Genomic DNA, 20,993 nt, shown 5'->3' with positions numbered 1-20,993 from the left:
TTTTATTTGACTGATTGTGCTGGTCTATGGCTGTGATCATCCATACTCCTAAGGCTGCCAGAAGTGTGGCATAGTCCTGTTTTCACAGTTTAAGGTACTCAGGCTATCCAATTCACAGCCTCCAATATCTTCTCCTTATGGAAACAACACACATGCAAATTCTAACACCTAAACATGATTCGCATAGTGGTTCAATTAATGTCTCTGTGAAAGTTCTTAATCTGAAGTGTTTAAATGCATCAGCCTCTGTTTTGGTTTGGAGTACATGAGCCATATTTCATGTTACACAATTGCTTTGACTTTTATTATTATAACACAAATATAATGCAGAACTATTCAAAAATACGAAGAGGTTAAAATTCTCTATTTATACACCCACACACACCAGAAGGATTCAAATCCATTCTAAAACATTCCATGAAGTTCAAAAAAATTTGGAGCCATTCCAATAATGCTGGAACAATATCTGGATGAAACAACTCCAGTAGTAGAAGTGAGAAGATTTAATATCAGCAACTTTATGGAAAGCTGCCATAATAGCTGCACCAATTACTGAAATCAGTTTGCTACCAAAAATCTTATATGTTACAGCAATTCCACCATTTAAAGAATCCTGGAGAGGGGGGAGTACTTCCGCATTTAAAACTATTCATATCAGACACTCTATTCAGTCTTGCTGGAGTGAAGTAAAAACATAAAAGGACTCCTTTCACTGTATAAATAAGAGAAGACAGCTTGATATTATAAACTTTATTCCAAATATTATCCAAAATAAGGAGACAAAGATTAATTTTCTATTAGAATTTATGCTTCTTTTATCAAAATCCACCAGTATTAAATATATTAAAGAGAGCACTACTTTATTTCTCAAATAAAACAGCATCAAATGCTCTCAGCTAGATAATTTTTACAGTTTTAACTGAAGAGACTGTAGGAAAAGAGTACTGGAACCATAATGGGGTTGAACCATTAATTCTCCTCCCAATGCAGTTAAAGTTTAGGACTTTTAAATATCAGCTCTAAAAGGAATATAGTAAGAGAGAAGCAACCACAATTCTGTCCCATACACTGAACCAGGAGTGTCAAACATGCAGTTTGGGGGCCGAACCAGGCCCCTGGAGGGCTCTTATCAGGCCCCCAAACAACTGGCTGTCATCTGCTTCCTTCTCACTCTCCCTTGCTTCCTTCTGCATCACAGCTTGCTTTGCCAGGCTTGCTCTATTGCAAAGGAGCTACAGAGCAAAACCTCTATTTCCTCCATTGGCTGAGGCTCCTCCCTTGGGGAGGGAGGGAGGGAGAGCTCTCTCAATTGCACAGCAGAGCTACTGAGCCACGCCTCTTTTCCTTCTATTGGCTGAAGCTCCCCCCCAGCCCCCTAGGAAAGGAAGGAAAGAGCCAGAGTTTCCTTTGCCCGGTTCTCTGGATCCCATGGGAGAAATACAAAGAAAGCATCTTTAAGACCAATGAGTGCTAACATTTAAACATGTTTTATGTTTTTAAAAAAATATAATTATGTTTGTCTATGTTCTTTATAAAATTTATATCTCTGCTACCTAATCTTGCTACCTAAACTAATAAAAAGTTTGGTGTAGTGGTTAAGTATGCGGACTCTTATCTGGGAGAACTGGGTTTGATTCCTCACTCTTCCACTTGCAGCTGCTGGAATGGCCTTGGGTCTTGTAGGAGTTGTCCTTGAAAGAACAACTTCTGGGAGAGCTCTCTCAGCCCCATCCACCTCACAAGGTGTCTGTTGTGGAGGGAGAAGATATAGGCGATTGTAAGCCGCTCTGAGTCTCTGATTCAGAGAGAAGGGCGGAGTATAAATCTGCAGTCTTCTTCTTCTTCTAATCTTAAATAGGTACACACATGGCTCAGCCCGACATGGTCTGGCCCAACAAGGTCTCATTTATGTCAGATCTGGCCCTCATAACAAATGAGTTTGAAATTCCTGCACTAAACAGGTTACACATTTTGATCCATAGGTTACAGATCACCAGTAGCAAACCTGCAACAATTCCTAAGAGTTACAGTAACTTCAGCCATTTTCTTCGATTCCTATAAAGAAGCACTGTTTACTGATCTGAACTCAGCCGCAAGTCATGTAAATCTAAGATCAAACCAGTTGAAGTTAAGCTTCATAGCATATATAATAATGAGCCAATATGAAATGTTAATCCACAGACAAGGTCATACTGAATCAAATTTATTTCCAAGCAAGGATACATAGGATTGGGCTGAACAGAATCTTAAAACATGAGTGGGTGGGAAACATGAAGTCATTTATTAGTTGGAACATGGTATTACAGGAATTATAAATTGGAACATTACTGTCTACCATTTGAAACATGAACAAGTGGGAAGGAAAGTTTCTCCACTGTAGTAGTGACTAACTGCAAAGGACTGGGATCGCATCTCATTGAACATGCAAACGCCTGATGTTGTGCAACTGTTTAAATTTTCCTACAACAGAAAACACTTTAGATACAATGATTGAAGAGATTTGTGGACTATCGGCCATTTCAAATGGAATAGTGTTGGCAAATCCTTTACATAAAATTGTATTTTTAATTGAATTGAGCATGTTTTGTAAATGGGTATATGTTATGAATTTATTAATGCACTTAAAAATTGTTTAATTATATAAGTACAATTATTAGTAATTTCATCATGGTTTAGGTTTCTTTTTGGTAAGCTTTCTTATCCTGAACTGTCAGAATTTCACCTGGCTGCATCCTGCTAAGTTTAAGAGGATGTACTCACACACAAACTCATGTCAGATAAGGAGGGAAAGAAACTGGATTTAAAACAGGCAGAAATCTGTGCAGTTCTGGTGAGCCAGTATAATCTACTGTTTAGAGTGTTGGATTAAGACAAAGAGACATGGGCTCAAATCCCCACTCATTAATGAAGCTAACTGAGTAATTTTGAACCAGCAACTATTGCTCTCAGCCACACTCATCTCACACATTTTTGTAAAGGAAAAATACCTACATGCCACCTTTCTGGAAGAAGAGTGCAATAAAACTGGAAGATAAATACAGTTCTTCTAATAATATTTTACATAGTTATCCCTGACAATTAATATATGTACCCTTCCTCCATATGTGTTTTCAATTTAAAATAAAACCACTTACCTTTTGTAGGCACTCCAATCCAATTTAAGTAGCGTGTCAATTTTTTGGAGATGTAAGTTTTCCCTCTTGCTGGGAGGCCAACCATAACAATTAGCGTAGGACAATTGGTCATACATACTACAAAAAAGGGGAGGAAAAAAAACACTTGTAGTTAGTATTCATACCAACAAAAACTTAACATGTACTAGTACTGAGATCTGCAGAGCCTCTTTAAGAAACAACTCTGATTTTCCAGGCTGGACATACACATACCATTTCTCCATTTCATTTCTCTACTTCTGCTTTTATCTTTTCCCTATAATAATCCAGGCCAACTGGAGGGGTTTAAACAATGTTTTAAGTTAGAGTTGTTAAGGAGATATTTACAGCTCTACATTTTTTCTTATAGGTTGTTATTCTTATTCTGAAGATATTCTTCAGAAATATTCTCATTTCAGCATCTTTGTAACAAAAGAAATGTTTCTACTTAAATCATTTAAAATTTTTCAAAACAGTCATAACTTTGGAGCTTTTTCAGAAGGTTCTCAAATCCCGTCACCTACCCTATGAGAGGATACACAATTTCTGAAAAGGCATCTGTGACAAGCTTTTTCCTTAAAATATAAATGACAGCCATAGAATGTTCCTGGATATTATTCTGTTACTGCTAACAGAGTACATCTCTTTTTGCTTCTACTTGTAAAATTTATTTCCCTTTGCGCAGCCATACAGAAAGCAAGACAATACACCAATTAATAAAAGGTGCTTGTGAAGCTCATTTCAAGTTTCAAATAAGTAAACATTATACCTATATAACTCCAAACTGTAATTACTTTCTGGGAAGAAATGTCAAATTTTATTTAGATAAACTTCTAGCTGATAGGGACCAAAACATTACTCGTATTTTGGAGAGCTCAAAAAGAGCCATCCTGAAGCATCCACATGCTCCCCCACAAGCTGTCCCCAATCCCATTCAAGGGGCGACATGGGCATGTTCAGACAGCCGTTGCACACCATTCCTGTCCCCATGCATGTTCAGTAGTCACACGCATGCGTGCATGTGTGTGTGTGTGTATAATGTCTATGCTGTTTCTCCAGAGAATCTGCTCAAGGGCAGAGAGAAGGCTGCAGAGCAGGGACTGCCCCCCCCCCAAAAAAAAACATTATAGCTCTCAGACATCTGAAATTCTGTTCCTGGGCAGGAAAGGGCTCTCAGCAACAGTGTGGAGGGCCAAGTTGGGTACGCAATATGACTTGGGGGGGGGGGGGAACAGGTCTAGTCATAAGAACAGCCCTGCAGAATCAGAGCAGTGGCCCATCTAGTCCAACATCCTGTCTCACACAGCGGCCAACCAGTTCCTCTGGACAGCCAACAACAGGGCATAGAGGCTGAGGCGTTCCCCTGAAGTTGCCTCCTGGCACTGGGATTCAGAGGTTGACTGCTTCTGAATATGGAGGCACCCTTCAGTCACCATGGCTAGTAGGCACTTCCAGACCTATCCTCCATCAGTCTGTCTAATCCCCTTTTAAAACCTCTGGAAGCAAATTCTACATTTTAATTGCTTGTTGTTGAAAGAAGTATTTCCTTTAGTCTGTCCTGATTCTACAGCTTCATTAAATACCCTTAAGTTCTAGTATTTGAGGAGAGGAAGAATTCTCTTTGTCAAGTCTCTTCATGCCGTGCATAATTTTAAAATCCTCTATTATGCCCGTCCTTCTTGTCTTGCTATCAAGACACATCTGATTTATGGTAATCCCGTGGGGTTTTCAAAGGAAGAGACATTCAGAAGTGGTTTGCCACAGATTGCCTTTGTATAGCGACCCTGATATTCCTTGGTGGTCTCCCATCCAAATTGTGACCAGGAGTGACCCTGCTTTGCTTCCAAGATCTGATGAGATGGGGCTACCCATGTCCCTTTTTAGTTGTCCCTTTTCTATACTGAAAAGTCCAAGACGCTTCAGCTTTTCCTTATAGTCAAGGTCATCTAAGCCTCTAATAGTCTTGGTTGCCCTCTTCCATACTTTTTCCAGCTCGGCAATGTCCTTTTTGAGATATGGTGACAAGAACCGCACACAGCATTCCAAATCAGGCCGCACCATAGATCTATACCAGAACATTATAATGCTGGCTGTTTTATTTTTGCTCATTTTCCTAATAATCCCCCAAACTGTCTCCCAACCTTAACTGCAAAAGGGGATCTCCTGGCTATGATTACCATTAGGGCATCCACCAGGAGAACTCCCAAGCTGCTAACTTGATTCTTCCAGGAGAAAGCTTTCTCATTTAGAGCCTTCCACTGCCTCCTGGTTCAACAGAAAGGGGAGACAGAGCTGAACAGTGTCACCATACCAGTGGCAACAAATCTAAAAAAAACCCCCACCTTTACAAGAAATTTCATGTTGCTAGTTAAACAGAACTGGGACAAAAGAGAGCCCCGTGGAACCTCACAGGCGAGACACAAAAGGCAGAGGAGTAGTTCCGTGAGGTCTACAGTTCTTAACCTCTATGCTGTAGCATTTTCAGGGCTCGTCTGACTGTACAAACAACCACAATAGTTACTAGTTGGGACCTGGTATTTTCAGGAATTGCAATAAAGTAATATATAACTGTAGCTACATGCCATGATTCAGTAGCCAACACCAGCCTCTGGTACTTGAAAAATTCATAACTGACAAATAAACCAAATATAATCTCTTGAGAAGCTTACAAATATCCCCATGAGATTTTATATTAAACTTAATTAAGTTACACATTGACATTGTTTCAGAATATATCCCCTGCTTACTGATAAACCAATACTGATTCATTATATTCAGCATATCACAATAAAATACCTTTATGCTAAACACGGGGTTTTTAAAAACCAGCTTTCTAATTTCCACATGGAAGCCCACTGGACTTATTTGCACAATGAGCAGTTCTCAAATAGCTCATTAATTCATTTTATTTTCAATTGTTGGGTAGTCCAGAAGATTAACCAACTTTGTTAAAAATAAAAAAAAACTGCATGAGCAGTATGCACTGATCAAAAACACAGAGCACACCAAGGGTCTGCATATGACCTCCATATTCTCTCTCCATCTTAATATATCAGGTGCCCATTTACCATTGGTATATTTGGGGAAGTACTAGTTCTTGAAACTCACTGGAATAGATTGAAGATTGGGGAAATTCAGGAGGCAGCTGTTGAAAAGTAATGGAAGGGAGAATGTTTAAGCACTTGCTTTAGTCTCAATAACCTCTCAGTGATGGAAAATCACCGTTGCCTTTAACAGCAATACCCAACATTGTGATCATGAGAACTATAGTGCCTGACAATGTGTTTCTTAGGATTGTCAACCCCCAGTTGGGGGCAGAGGATCTCCCAGCTTGGTGGTCCTCACCCCCAAAGTCCCAAGATAGTTCTTAAATTGGACCTGGCAATCCTAGTGTTTCTTCCCCAAAGCAGAGCACCAATACTGCTGTTCTTCCACCTCACTGGAGCAGGCAATGCCCCAGAAGAACCCACTGTGTTACACTATTGAGTTACATGTAGATTACAAAGATCACTACTGTGTTACACAAAGATCACTCCTAATACACCAAACTTCAAAAACAGTCTCTTAGTGAAAATGTTCTTAAGACCAATTTCGCACACAGCTTACCCGTTCTCCTGTTCGTCTTCTCTGCGTGGTGTCCGTCAGATTTCCCATTATTTGCACTGGAACTACAGAAGCCTCGCAATGTTCGTGCAGCAAACGGAAACTGCTAAAAACCAGTTTCCATTTGCTGCGCGAAAGCTGTGACACTTCCTGTAACTCCGGCGCAGATAGTGGGAAATCCAATGGATGCCATGCAGAGAAGACGAATGGGAGAGAGGGGTAAGCTGAGTGCTAAATCAGTCTATTTTAGTCAGAAACATCTATCCTATAGAAGCTGGGCAAAACATAATAAAATACTGATTTGTGGCTTTAAAAGTCACAAATGTAAAAAAAAAACATTAAATGCATCTGTAGCTAATGACAGGATAATTCTATCAAGAACTATTTTTTATATAAACAGGTTTCAGAGGCCACCTATTTGCCCTTGCTGGTGTGAAAAATACTGTTGATGTGGTATCATTGCCTTCGTCCTACAGAGATGAGTGGAATATAGATTTCAAACCAAGCACACAGTGTTCCAAGAGAATCATAAAAGAATGATAAGGCTAACTGGAAACAAGAGTTGTTGATTCATGGTAACCCGGAATCAACCACCTAAAGCAAACATAGCCATCTCTAATCAGGTTAAGAAGTCCATTACCAAAGAAGAAGCATGAAACCTACTTGTAAGCTAATGCACAATTACAAAACAAACTTTATGCAATGCTGCATTCCCATCTCCATGTATATTTCAGAAACAGTATGAAATATTGCACAATACACTTTTTATCATTTCATCAGAAAATGCTAAGCATTATTTGGCTGGACCTCATGGTAATTTCTGCAGACAGAATCAGCCTTTCTTACCTCTTCCCTTCTGCTGTAGTCAGACACACTATTCCAAGGGAAGGAGGACACTCAGGAACAGAATGAGGAGAAAAGTGCTAACATCACACTGTCCCCTCATGATCAGAATTTTGTTTTAAATTCTGACAGATTTTTAAAACATAAATTTCAATCATGCAAGAAGAAAGTAAGGTTAGATTATTTCAGTGTGCAGTCTATCATAAAAGAAAGCCAAAAATATTACAAAATCAGACCACTAAATAGCCATTCTTGCAATATAACTAGGCAAAGCATGAACAGTACAAGAACTGACATCTCCCAGTTTAGACTTTATTTTCTCTCCAATGTTGTCTCCTGGAGAGATCTCAAGGAGGGCTCAAGCTTGTGGACTGCCTTTCTGCCTCCCCCTCCCTGTAGTGATTAGTATATAACCAACAAAGCATCCTACCTGAACAAAGGTTCAGGTGATTCCAAAGGGCTGGAAGTGGGTAACTGAACTTTGTCTGCTGAATTAGAGCTGGAGGATGAAAGTGATTCTGAAAGACAGGTTTCTTACCTGTAACTGATGATCTTCGAGTGGTCATCTGTGCAGTCACACATATGCGTTATCCGCCAGGATCGAGCCCAACCTCGGAGAATTCAAAGCAATCTTGGAGTGTTAATTTTAGCGCGCCTTCCCCTCGTCCCGGGGAGGAGGCATCGTCTGCGCATGCCTGGACGAGGGGGAGGTGCCTAACCCACTCAGTTTCTTCCCGCCGCCGTATAGGTGGACCAATTCTACTGATAATAAGCATCCAGCAGCGGGGAAGGAAGGGTGGGCATGTGTGACTGCACAGATGACCACTCAAAGATCATCAGTTACAGGTAAGAAACCTGTCTATCTTCTTCATGGTCTCTGTGCAGTCCCACATATGGGTGATTGGCAAGCTATTCCTTCAGGAGGCGGGTGCCGGATCTGTAACCAAAAAGCACGGTTAGTTATTCATAAGAAGAATAAGGTTGTACTCACAGTGTGAATGGCGGGGGGCATCAGTCAAAAATTGATCGTAGCACAGCTTGTCTGAAGGATGTGTCACGCCGGGCACGGATGTCTAAAGCGTAGTGCAAGGCGAATGTGGATGGGGACGACCAAACCGCAGCGGCGCAGATGTCCTCCATCGGGACGCCCTTGCAGAAAGCTGTTGAGGTTGCAACGGCTCTAGTAGAGTGAGCTCATGTATGTTCTGGTATGGGCTGTTTTGCCAGTTCATAGCATAATGTAATGGCAGCCACAATCCACTTTGAAAATCTCTGTGTTGAGATTTTTGTACCTTGATTGTGGGCAGCATATGCTATAAAGAGTCTTGTGTCTTTTCGGAACTGTCGTGTCCTTTCAATGTAGAAGGCAAGAGCCCTGCATACGTCTAAGTTATGTAAAGTTCGTTGTCCTGCATCCGCAGGGTGCTGGAAGAAAGCAGGTAGAGTCGAGGGATTTCCTAGATGAAACGCTGAGACCACCTTTGGTAGGAATGCAGGGTCAGGGCGTAGCACTACTCTGTTGTGGTGGAAAATCGTGCATGGCGGGTCCGCTCTAAAGGCGCAGATATCGCTAGCTCTCCTGCCAGTGGTAAGTGCTACCAACAAGGCTGTTTTCCGAGTCAGGAGATGTAGAGGAATGGATGCCATAGGTTCAAAGGGTGGCTTCATCAACTGACTCAGTACGAGTGAGAGATTCCAGGTAGGATGGATTTTCCGGATTGGAGGGTGGAGGTGAAGGATTCCTTTCAAAAAGGCTTTAGTGGCATAGTGGGAGAACACAGTGGAGCCCTCGATATGTGGGTGGAACGCAGAGATAGACGCTAAATGGACCTTTAGGGAGGAGTACAAAAGTCCAGCATTAGAAAGGGCTAGGGTGTATGTTAGGATTTGAGTGATACTGGAAAGATCAGGTTTAAATTTATGTTGAAGTGCGTATTCCAAAAAACGTTTCCATTTAAGAGAATAAGATTTTCTGGTGGCAGGTTTCCTTGCATTGAGTAGGACATGTCGGACCTCTGGTGGAAAACTCAGAAACCGATTCTCCATGCTGTCAGTCACAGGAGCGTTGGGTTATGGTGTAGGACCTTGCCCTCCTGCTGGGAGATTAAGTCCTGAGCTTGAGGGAGCTGGAGGAATGTGTTGTTCGATAGGAGGAGAGTAGTGAACCAGGGTTGGCGCGGCCACCAAGGTGCAATCAGAATGTAATTGGTGTGGTCCATCTTTATCTTCTGTAATACTCTCGTGATGAGTGGTATTGGAGGGAATAGGTAGTGCAGTTGCCCGGTCCATGTCTGGAGGAAGGCATCCCCTGCTGACAGTGGAGACGAAGGGCCTCGCATGTAGAAGCGGGAGCACTGGGCATTGTCTGGGGATGCAAATACTTCTATTTTCGGAGTACCAAAGGTCTGGAACAGAGGCTGAAGGTAACGACTGTTGATGGTCCATTTGTGGTCGTTGACTAAGTGGCGACTCAGCACGTCTGCTTGGACATTCTGGACCCCTGGTAGATGTACTTCTGTTATAATAATAATAAGTTTTATTTATACCCCGCCCTCCCCGCCGGGGCAGGCTCAGGGCGGCTTACAATCTATCATGATGTAGTATCATGATATGACAATACAGGTAAAATCAATACACAATACAAATACAAATATAAATACAAATACAGATACAAATATAAATTAATGTTAAAAAGCTAAAAACTATATGGTGGTGCTACAGTCTCTATTTATACAGGCAGCGTAATATTCAGTCTGGTCACGTCTTGAAGGCTTCTTGGAAGAGGACGGTTTTGCAGGCCCTGCGGAACTGGTTGAGGTCCCACAGGGCCCGCACCTCCTCCGGTAACTGACTCCACCATTGGGGCGCTTTTATGGAGAAGGCCAGCTCCCTAGTTGTTTTAAGTTTGGCCTCCTTAGGCCCAGGGATTTCCAAAAGATTTTGTGAACTGGAACGCAGTGCCCTCTGGGGAACATATGGAAGGAATATACCCTGGGTGATGCTCCAGTGCCATAGGGCTAGAGCTCGTTTGCATAGTTGAGTAGAGGCAGCGCCTCCCTGCCGATTGATGTAGAAGACAGTGGCCACATTGTCTGAGGTGACCTGAACGTGGCGGTCGTGAAGGGACGGAAGGAAGGATCTTAGGGCTCTGTGGACCGCCAGGAGCTCCAGGCAATTGATATGGAGGGATCCTTCGTAGTCAGTCCATTGACCCTGCACTGTGAGTGTTCCCAAGTGGGCTCCCCATCCCCACTTGGAAGCGTCGGTGATAACAATCACAGAAGGAGGTGTCTGTGTAAATGGCATTCCTGCCAGGAGATGATGTTCCACCGTCCACCATTGCAACGATGGGATAATGTGGGACGGAACAGTTAGCACGGTACATTGGTGCTGTCGTTGAGGGTGGAATGTTCAGACAAACCACAACTGGAGGGGACGCATGTGAAGTTTGGCGAAGCAGAGGACAGAGGTGGTGGCCGCCATGAGGCCTAGCATCCTCTGAAAAATGAGAGCTGTTTGGGAGCGATGTATTATTATTCTGTTGGCCAAGAACTTGATATGTTGCACTCTGTCTGCTGGAAAGTAGGCTTTGCGGGAGATCGTTGACAGGTGCGCTCCTATAAATTGTATGGTCTGAGTAGGAGTCAGATTGGATTTTGTCCTGTTGACCTGAAGGCCTAGGGTAGCCAGGAGGGAGAGGGTAGCCGAAACGTCCATTTGGAGCTGTTCCTTGGTTTGGGTGACGACCAGCCAATCGTCTATGTACGGGTAGATGGATATTCATTGTTGTCACAGTATTGCTGCCACCACAGCCATACATTTTGTGAATACTCTTGGTGCTGTTGAAAGACCAAAGGGAAGAGCGCGGAATTGATAGTGTTGATCTCAGATAGCGAATCTGAGGAATCTTCTGTGATGGTGGTCGATGGTGAGGTGGAAGTAGGTGTCTTGCAGGTCTATCGATGCCATCCAAGCCTGCTCTGGAATCAGTGGCAAGATAAACTGAAGAGTGACCATGCGGAATTTTTTGTGGCGAATGTAAAGATTGAGCTTTCGCAGATCTAATATGGGGCGCAATCCCCCGTCTCTCTTTGGAACCAGGAAGTAGCGGGAGTAGAATCCCGTATGATGGTACTGTGGTGGAACTGGTAGCTTGGGTGGTGGTCATATCTGAGATTTGCTGTTTCAAGGAACAGTAGGTGGACAATACTGTTACCTTATTCAGAACTGTGCTGTAATGCTGAAATAACTGAAGTAGTGTTTTATTCATGGAGAAGGGTTAAAAACAGCTTACAATTTTTGACTTACAATTTTGGACTTGTCCACTAACAGAAGGTATTTATGTTATTGTAATGGGACTTACTTGATTCCACCCTCTTGCTGCTCCAAAATGCTCTTCCTGGGAGTTCTGCAGTGGGAACGGGAACTGGTAAAAATTAACCCCCCCCTTTCCATTAATGGGAATTTTCTGTAGGATTACACCCATCTAGCAGTTTGGTTGTCAGCTGCTGATTAAGTTAACATCTTTGCCTTTAAGTTACATGGATGAATATAGCTGGCAAAGATTGATAGATATGACCACCACCCATAGGAATTCCATACACAGATGAACTTTTACAGTAGGCATTGCTATGGCAGACTCAAAGTACTGTTCATTTTTAAAATCTAGTTCTACATATAGCTGCTGTATTAAAGTAAAGGTAATCCCATGTAAGATTCTCATATATAGTTCTATTGAATCATAGTCCATGTATCAGAAATGTATGCACAGCATGTAGAGTTTGGCACATTGTAGAAAACAGCTGATGTGCCAAAGCCCTTTTAAGTTAAACTGATAAGTAAATTGAGTGAATTACCGTTCGTCTTTTCATTGTGACAGACCAAACTGATCATCAATTGAATTTAAAAGGGCTTCTGGTACATCAGCTGTGTTCTCTACAGTGTATCAAACCCAAAAATGTTCAGAGTATTCATGCAAGAGTGGAGTTTTGAGCAACCAGAAATCCACTGAGAATTTTTCTGGGCATATGCAACTAGACAATAGGTAATAAATCTTTCCCTAGTACAGAAGCTAAGCGAAAGTGCAAAATGAAATAGAGAACCCCTACCCTTAATTTTCCACAGTTATACAGTATGATCCTTGGTAAAAAAAAAAAATCTCTGAAGAATTACCAGCATAAACTAGAGCTGCCAAACTTCAAACAGAAAGTGTATCTTCAAGGGGCAAAATACTTGCACATCATTTTCAGATATCCTATGTTTTTATGCATATTATCCAGAGGACATCTACACCAAAAACACCAAACAGTACAAGTCAAACTAAAACAGAATCTCTAGTCGGAAAACACCCATGGGTTATTTTCGCATACGTATGCATTTACTCAATTTCTATATTGCATTTCAAACCACTTAAGCATTCACAGAAAGATAATTGTCTCCAGGTGATCAGACAGAAAATCTACATTAAATTTGGGGTTTCTTCCTCTTTTAAAATCAGAGCTAACTAGCCAAGGTATGTGTGGACAGGCAAGCTAATACAAATGTCTTTGGATTTAACATTCTTGTTTCCTTATTTGCCAAATTGTGTCCAAATGTAAGTTTTGTCCCCAAAAATCCAAATATTTTGATTATTCATTGAAGATCCTGTTGCATTTTTTTGCCATGAACTTCAGATACACAATGCAGGGTGAACAAACTCAGCAACATGAACCGGCAATACTGTGAAAAGGGACTCTGAGACACAGTGAAGTACTACTCATCTTTATAGAGACATAAGATTTCTAGATCCTGAACATATCAAACATAGTCCGAAATGACTGAATGTCACCACTTATATTTTAAGATGACTTAGTGGAAATGGAGGCAACAACACTAATTAATTAATTTTCATATGGGACTGAGTACAGTGCAGCCACAAGATGCAAAGGTTGTCTGGCAGCCTGAAACTCTAGCTGTTTTTGTGGCAAGCTAGATTTTTTTTTTGGGGGGGGGGGTGGATTGAGAGAACTGTAACAGATCCAAAGTCACCCAGTTGGCTTTATGTGCAGAAGTGGGGAATCAAACCTGGTTCTCCAGATTAGACTCCGTCACTCTTAACTACTACACCTAACTGGGTCTCAGTATCAACACTGAATGCTGGAGTCGAATCTTTATCTCCAGACCTCTGTTCACTTTCTTAACCCAAAACACAACTGACAGCTGAGTAAACATAACTGAATTACTTCTGGGTTTTTGTATGCCACCTTGTCACTGACAGTTTTGTTGTTACTGTTTTGCTCCTGCGTTGTATCGGTCCAATTCAGCTAAAATATCTGTGCAGGCACATCCACATATATAGACATACATAGACTACAGAATTTAAAAGGGCTTCTGGTACATCAGCTGTAGTACCACAACACTTGGTTCTATGTTCTTAGTTATTAGATACAGAGAGCAAACCTAAGCACTTCTACTCAGCTGTGGTGCCACTACACTTGTATTCTCATGCAAGTTTTATACCTATACTGCTGCGCTCTTCAAATAAAAAATATAGTGTAAACTTTTAATGAAATTCTCGATTATATTGTACAGCCTTTAACACTCGTAAAAGCCCTTCAGATAAAATTGACAGGGGAAAAAAGCCACAGTACAGACTGCAAAAAAGACTTGGGGAGGTACGTTTTCAGCACATGGATACTTTTCCACACAATTTTGTCCAGAAAAACATGTGTAAAGGAGTTTTGAGCAACCACTAGGTATATACAATTCACTAGATATATACAATCCAAAATGTGTCATGTCACATTTATGACGAAGTGAAACCAAAGTTTGAAATTGATCTCCTCTGTTTGACAAACAGTTATATCTGCTCTGGCCTTCCCTCCAGCACATACAATCGCACTTTTCATATTCTATGCTAGAGTTATGACATCAAAATACTAATCAGTGTGGAGCTACTAATCTGCAATAATGCACCTCCAGATTAATACATTTGGGACTGTGACCCCGTGCACAACAGCAGTATTTACAGCAACATTTCAAAGTTCACAGAGTTCTGTGGGACAAGAGGGGGAGAAAACAACACAGATAACAATAAAATGCTAATATTTCACAGCTTCATAAACTGCAAAGTCATTTGGCTTCTTATTAACTCCAGTCATCTACATGTTAAGTGCATTCCTCTGCCTCTGAACCTTTCTTGCTCACAGCAGAAGTCAACCTCTTGAAGAGAGGCTAGAAAATTGCTTTGTGTTCTTCCAAGAAAAGATTCTAGGAGGCAGAAATCACACACATTATGTATGTATCTGAAGAAGTGTGCATGCACATGAACACTTATACCTAGAATAAAATTTTGTTAAGTCTTAAAGATGCCAATGAATTCAAACGTTCTGTTGCTTCAGACCAACAGGGCTACCCACCTGAAAATATTACTCAGAAATTCTTAAGCATGTTGTTTTTATTATGCACATATTGCATATGTAGGCAGAAACAGTGGATATGGGTCTATGTTCCATGTTATTAGATACAGAGAGCAAACCTAAGCACTTCTACTCAGAAGTAAGTTCCATTTTATTCAGTGGGGCTAACTTCCAAGAAAGGAGTAAGCCCTTTTGCAGCACATTGTTCTGGAAGAGAAACTTACCCATAAACACTGCCTATATATTTCGGCCACAGCCCAGAAAGAAGAATCCCCCCCCCCCAAAAAAAAATTACCCTGGAAGTGTAATTCACAGAAGTTCTTCAGTTCCAAAGCAGGCCTTTACAGGTGCCAGGACAGCTGCAAAGGAAAGGCTGGTTTTGGCCAGACATTAGCACTGGAAATGCACTTATGGAACAAACTTCTTTAATTAATGCCTTTTACTTGAATAATTTGAAGTGCAAAATGGATCAGGATGTCAACAAGAGGGGAAAAGTCCTGTCCCTTTAACAGAACCTTATTTGGTAACGGACAGTTAAAAAATTTTTTTTATTTATTTACCTTACATTTGTATGCTGCCCACCCCATACAGACTCTGGGTGGCTCACAGTCACAATACCATAATTCATGGCATTAAAGGTAAAGGTAGTCCCCTGTGCAAGCACCAGTCGTTTCTGACTCTGAGGTGACATTGCTTTCACAACGTTTTCACGGCAGACTTTTTACAGGGTGGTTTGCCATTGCCTTCCCCAGTCATCTACACTTCCCCCCCAGCAAGCTGGGTACTCCTTTTACTGACCTCGGAAGGATGGAAGGCTGAGTCAACCTGAGCAGGCTACCTGAACCAGCTTCCACTGGGATTGAACTTGGGTCATGAGCAGAGTGTTCATTAAGCCTCTATTAAAAGAGATAGCAATTCGTTTCCTGGCAGTAGACAATTCTACTCAAGTCCACTTTTCTTTTTTGCCATCAAGTCACAGCTAACTTTTGGAGACTTCATAGAGTTTTCAAGGCAAGAGATGTTCAGAGGTGGTTTGCTATTACCTGCCTTCTTGTCACAACCCTGCTATTCTTTGGAGGGCTCCCATCCGAATACTAGACAGAGCCAACCCTGCTTAGCTTTCAAGATCTGTTGAGATCAAGCTAGCCTGGGCTATGCAGGTCATGGCCTTGAGTCCATTAAACAGTAGTTTTAGTAAAACTGTTTAGGCCTGGGCCCAAATCTTATTCCAAAAGCACACTAAAAAAATTAACTGGGGGAGAGGGTGACATGATGACCTTAAATTCCAAGGGAGGGAAAGCCACTGTAACAAAAATAAATGTCATCAAAACACTAAGCAGTAATCAAGTCTATACCTTCTCCCCCTGTCATGAACTGACTACACACTGCATAGACGTGGAAACAATTTAAAACAATAACTTGAAAAGCAGCTTTGGTTTTGAGCCAATCATACTCAAGTTAAGTTGCAGCCAGGTACAAATTACCTTCAGAATAGATTACTGTAGAGAATAATAAACTTTTGTATTTCATAGAAGTGTTTATCAGTTGTCCATTTCAGGTAAAAACATCAGATTTTATTGGTATAAAGGCAGATCACTGGAGCCTAAGCTGCCCCCTCAATTTTATCTTTATTTTAGAACATAGCTAAAATTTCTACCATGTACCTTTAGCTCAAGTAAGAACTGTGAAAATACTGGCAGCAGTTTACAAAGTTATAAGCAAAAATGAAGGAATCTCAGTTCAATACTGGAATAAATTGGAATTATTTAAAATTATAGTTATTTTGAAGTATTTTACTTAGTCTCGTGTATTAAGACCCCATGGGTGGTTAAAGAAAAAGAAAATATACCATGCATAGTTTCGAAACTTTAAAAAAAATTAAAAGTCATTTTAAAAAACAGAATTGATATATCACCTACTGGCCACAATCCAATACAGAATAAACTGGTATGAAAAGTCTTCCCAGTTGCACTTTTTAAACAAAATGCATATAAAATTAGTTCAGCAACTTTGTCACTGTGGACACTGTTACCTGCACACCCCCAAAGTACACCTACTTATCACTTATAGTTTTGTTAAGAGAAAAGCTCTCTGATCGCTGATTTTGGTACTGAGATGCTTTGTTGTCCCAGCTAATCTAACATACAGGAATTTAATAAATATATTGTGTTATTTTTTGCAAAGAAAAATTGATCTAAAAAGTGCCAATGTGTTACAGATGCCAAGAGACTGGCACAAACAATGGCATTCAATTAAGAAATTGTGCCTCTACAGAGAAATATATGTGAGTAGAAAAATAATCCCACAAATAGAGTACTGCATTCAGTTTTGAGCATCACAATTAAAGAAGGATATAGACAAACTAGAACGTGACCAGAGGAGGGCAACAAAGATGGTGAGGGGTCTGGAGACCAAATCCTATGAGGAAAGGCTGAAGGAGCTTGATATGTTTAGCCTGGAGAGAAGATGACTGAGAGATGATATGATCACCATTTTCAAGTACTTGAAGGGTTCTCATATAGAGGACAGTGCAAAGTTGTTTTCTGTTGTCCCATAAGGTCAGACCAGAACCAATGGGTTGAAATTAAATCAAAAGAGTTTTCAGCTATGCATTAGGAAGAACTTCCTGACAGAGAAGTTCCTTTGTGAAACAGGCTTCCATGGGAGGTTGTAGGCTCTCCTTCTTTGGAGGTTTTTAAACAGAGGCTAGATGACCATCTGACAGCAATGCTAATTCTGCGAACTTAGGGGGACGTATTTGATAATTTCCTGCATTGTGCAGGGGGTTGGACTAGATGACCCTGGAGGTCCCTTCCAACTCTATGATTCTATGAATACCAAAAATATTAGTGATTTCCAATGACAGAAGTCAGACTGTTGTGAAAGACACTGACCTCTGCTGCCACAAACACCGGGGCTTGGATTCGAACTTGCTATTTTGTTGGGTAGAGGAGAGGAAATAAATTTTTACTGACTCTGGACTCCTGCTGCATACTTCTAATTTGTTCCTCACACTGTTACTTCAGGTCCCCAGATCCAAAGGAGCACAATCTTGGGAAGGAAAGAAGTCCTCACTGGCAGGGTGGAGGTGAGAATGTTACGCACTCTAATCATACTGCTTAGGGTCAAAGTGAGAGGGGGTGTAAATTTTACTATCTGACAATGCACTAGAAATTGAAGTAGCAGATATACCCCAATACAGTTTCTGTTACATTTTTCACACTTCTCTCAAAGGTTTTTTAAACATGTCCAAGTCCACTGATATCAACTGGATTAAAATCCATTCCACTCAGATGTCAGTTTTCCCAAAATTCCCAGAAGTCATGTTTCAGGGAAAAAACAAAAACAGAACTATGGGGGGAGGGAACTACAATTTATGTAATGTGGACTGCCATATTAAGCTTCTCTTACCCATTTAACTTAAAAAACATAATTCATGACTTTGTTAGCATATACAATTGTACTATTTTTCATATTTAGGAAATTTAAATGTCTTCGTTAACAGCACCTTAACATTACCAAAGCACATCTCCGATCTTGCCCTCTGAGAAACAGGAAAAATGTTTAGCTTTTGACTGGGCTTTGTTTGTAGAAAAAGCCCAGCAGGAACTTATTTGCATATTAGACCACACCCCCTGATGTCACCACTGTTTCACAAAAGGCTTTTTTGTAGAAAAGGCCCAGCAGGAACTCATATGCATATTAGGCCACAACCCCTGACACCAAGTCAGCCAGAACTTCATTCCTGCTCAAAAAAGCCCTGGCTTTTGCTAAACATGTAAACCACAGACATTGTAGTTAAACAAAAGAAGGTTTAGTATTATTCCAACTCAGAAGCAGTCTTTAATACAGTAAAAGTATTGAGGACTATCATATTTGGATACTGATTTACATTTAACGACTTCAAATACACTGACCTTTTCAACAATGTATTATCATCTTATGCACAGAATGGCATATCCATTATTGGCAAATGTTAGTCCCATTTAAATACATATATAAATGTGTAAGTCAGAAATGCAAATAATTAGAGTGGGGGGGGGACAATCTGGAAATTACCATTCCATAAAATCTCCACCCCCACCTCCTTTTAGTTATTTAGAAGGTTGATCCCTGACTTTCACTTTTTTCCCTTTTAGCAAATGTTCATCTCCTCTCTACAATCTGGTGTATGTTCATCAGATCAGTTTTATGATGGTTCTTCAGTTTACCAAGCTATATTTGCTTCATATTTAAGGAAGGTCACAAGTAGATAAAACTCCCTACGTTGTGGGTGGCCGCCCACTGTGTAGTTTGGGTTATCCAAATGGGGACCAGTCAGTTTACTATTCCATACTGTGAAGTAAATGCAGGAATTATCTAATGTTGCAGATTATTACATGCAGATGTTCATATGACAGTTCCTAGAAAGCATTCTGAGAGAGTAAAACCTCATCTTAAAAAGGCATCACATTCATTCAGAAAGACAAAGAGGTGACTTGTAGAAGAAAAATGGCTAGAGTTGTGATACTGATGATGACTGTTACATATCAAACCACATGTTGACTTTTTTCAAGGCTGATTTACCAGATCAGGTCTGGACTAACGCAGAAAGAAAAAAAGGGGGGTCATAAGTTTGAAAGGGAACTGGGAGGAGGGGAGCATTTTTGCAGTATACATTCTTAAGTGGATGGAAATGTGATGCTACCCAGCCAAACTGCTCTTTTATGTGTACACATGCAGAGAGAGAAAGAGAGAGAGATGCACCTTACATTGGCCCCCACCTGTCCATGCACCTAATAGCACTGACTGCGAGGCAACTGAAATCCTGCCACAAGGGGTATAAAGGTGATAGTTCTTTCTCAGGCTGCTTCCCGCATTCCCAGTTGTTTGGTATTTACTTCACTCCAGGTATAGGAACCAAGGGTAGCACAGAGATTTCATTACCAACGTGTCAATAAATAGCATTTCTAAGGTGCATTGCATTTCAATTGTTTTTAAACTTCACTCCAATTTTAAGTGTTAGTCATACTGTGCGAACAATAACGGGCACTCAGAGGTAATCGCTTCAATCCCCCTGGACCAGCTCCGTGTCAGGATCCTGCTGGATATCCGTCTTAGAGGAATTCTGACACCTAAGCAAAAAAAAGAGCAACTCCCACCATCATTGTGGCCATCCCATTACCCCGCCTCTCCTTGGAAGACGCCGGTTCCTCCGTCTGCTTCAAAACTGTTAAGATCCTGCAGTTTTTCGAGTTGCCCTGAAAAACTCTTTACCTGCTTCACCCCTAGTACCACACCGGGTCTTTGCTTCAAATGCTAGGTCTAGTTTCCTCATGGTCCAGAACCTCCCCGTAGGTGATGTAACCCCATCACATCTCAGCAGTCCCCCCCCCCCCTGCCATTAGTTCTCTGCTTGCCCCGATGGCCCACACACACTCACCCCCACGTTGCGCGCTGTGCTTTGCCGGGAGCCCGTTGTTGTAAGGCACCCAGATCTTCTGCAGGGGGTTCTGCGTGAGCTCTCGCGCCGGCGACGCCGCCATTCCCGCATCCGAACTCGAGCTTCACCGCAGTCGCGTCTGCTGCGACAGCAGAAGAAACTCCTAGCAAGATGCAGAGGGCGCGCCGCCTGCCAGCCCGCCAGCCTGCTTATGTCCGGGCTTCTTTCGGCGACTAAAAGAGGCTGGCGGGCAGGCAGGGCCCCCGGAAGGCGGAGTCTATAGCGAAGCTCCACCTCCTCAGGCCAGCATCGGGAACAAGTTGCGACGCCCGAACAGACGAGACTCGCCCCAGTGCGGAGCAACGCGCGGAAGGTGCAGCCTCGGCTCCGCCCCCCTGAGTGTCGCCGGAGACAAAGGGAAACCCCGGCAAGAAATATCGGAACTGCCAATGCCTGCTACTGAGAGGGAAAGCCTCCGCAAAAAATAAAGGGGGGGGGGGGCGCCTTGGCTACTTTATATGAAAATTCTGATCTGCTTTATTACTAACCCATGAAAAGAACCGCACCAGATCCTAT

At 41.6% G+C, this 20,993-nt stretch overlaps 1 protein-coding gene across 5 annotated transcripts in view; it reads right to left on the bottom strand.

Annotated features, from left to right (window-relative positions):
* PFKFB4 (6-phosphofructo-2-kinase/fructose-2,6-biphosphatase 4) overlaps positions 1-20,993 on the bottom strand; it is a 107,004-nt gene that overhangs the window by 42,697 nt on the left and 43,314 nt on the right. For 4 of the 5 annotated variants that reach the window (XR_009555446.1, XM_060239897.1, XM_060239899.1 and 1 more), the window contains exons 1-2: positions 20,418-20,641; positions 3,135-3,251 (exon numbers count right to left, since the gene is read on the bottom strand). Coding sequence is in view for 4 of the 5 variants with exons in the window: in XM_060239897.1 (XP_060095880.1) it covers positions 3,135-3,251; positions 20,418-20,520 (220 nt within the window). In the remaining variant the exon portion in view is untranslated. Of the gene's footprint in view, positions 1-3,134; positions 3,252-20,417; positions 20,642-20,993 lie in introns of those variants that run through there. The other variant, XM_060239901.1, reaches the window with a different exon arrangement.

This window comes from Heteronotia binoei, chromosome 5 (assembly GCF_032191835.1).
Source record: "Heteronotia binoei isolate CCM8104 ecotype False Entrance Well chromosome 5, APGP_CSIRO_Hbin_v1, whole genome shotgun sequence".
NCBI lineage: Eukaryota > Metazoa > Chordata > Lepidosauria > Squamata > Gekkonidae > Heteronotia > Heteronotia binoei.
The sequence above is the reverse complement of the archived record's forward strand: the minus strand, read 5'-3'. Positions and strand labels throughout refer to the sequence as shown.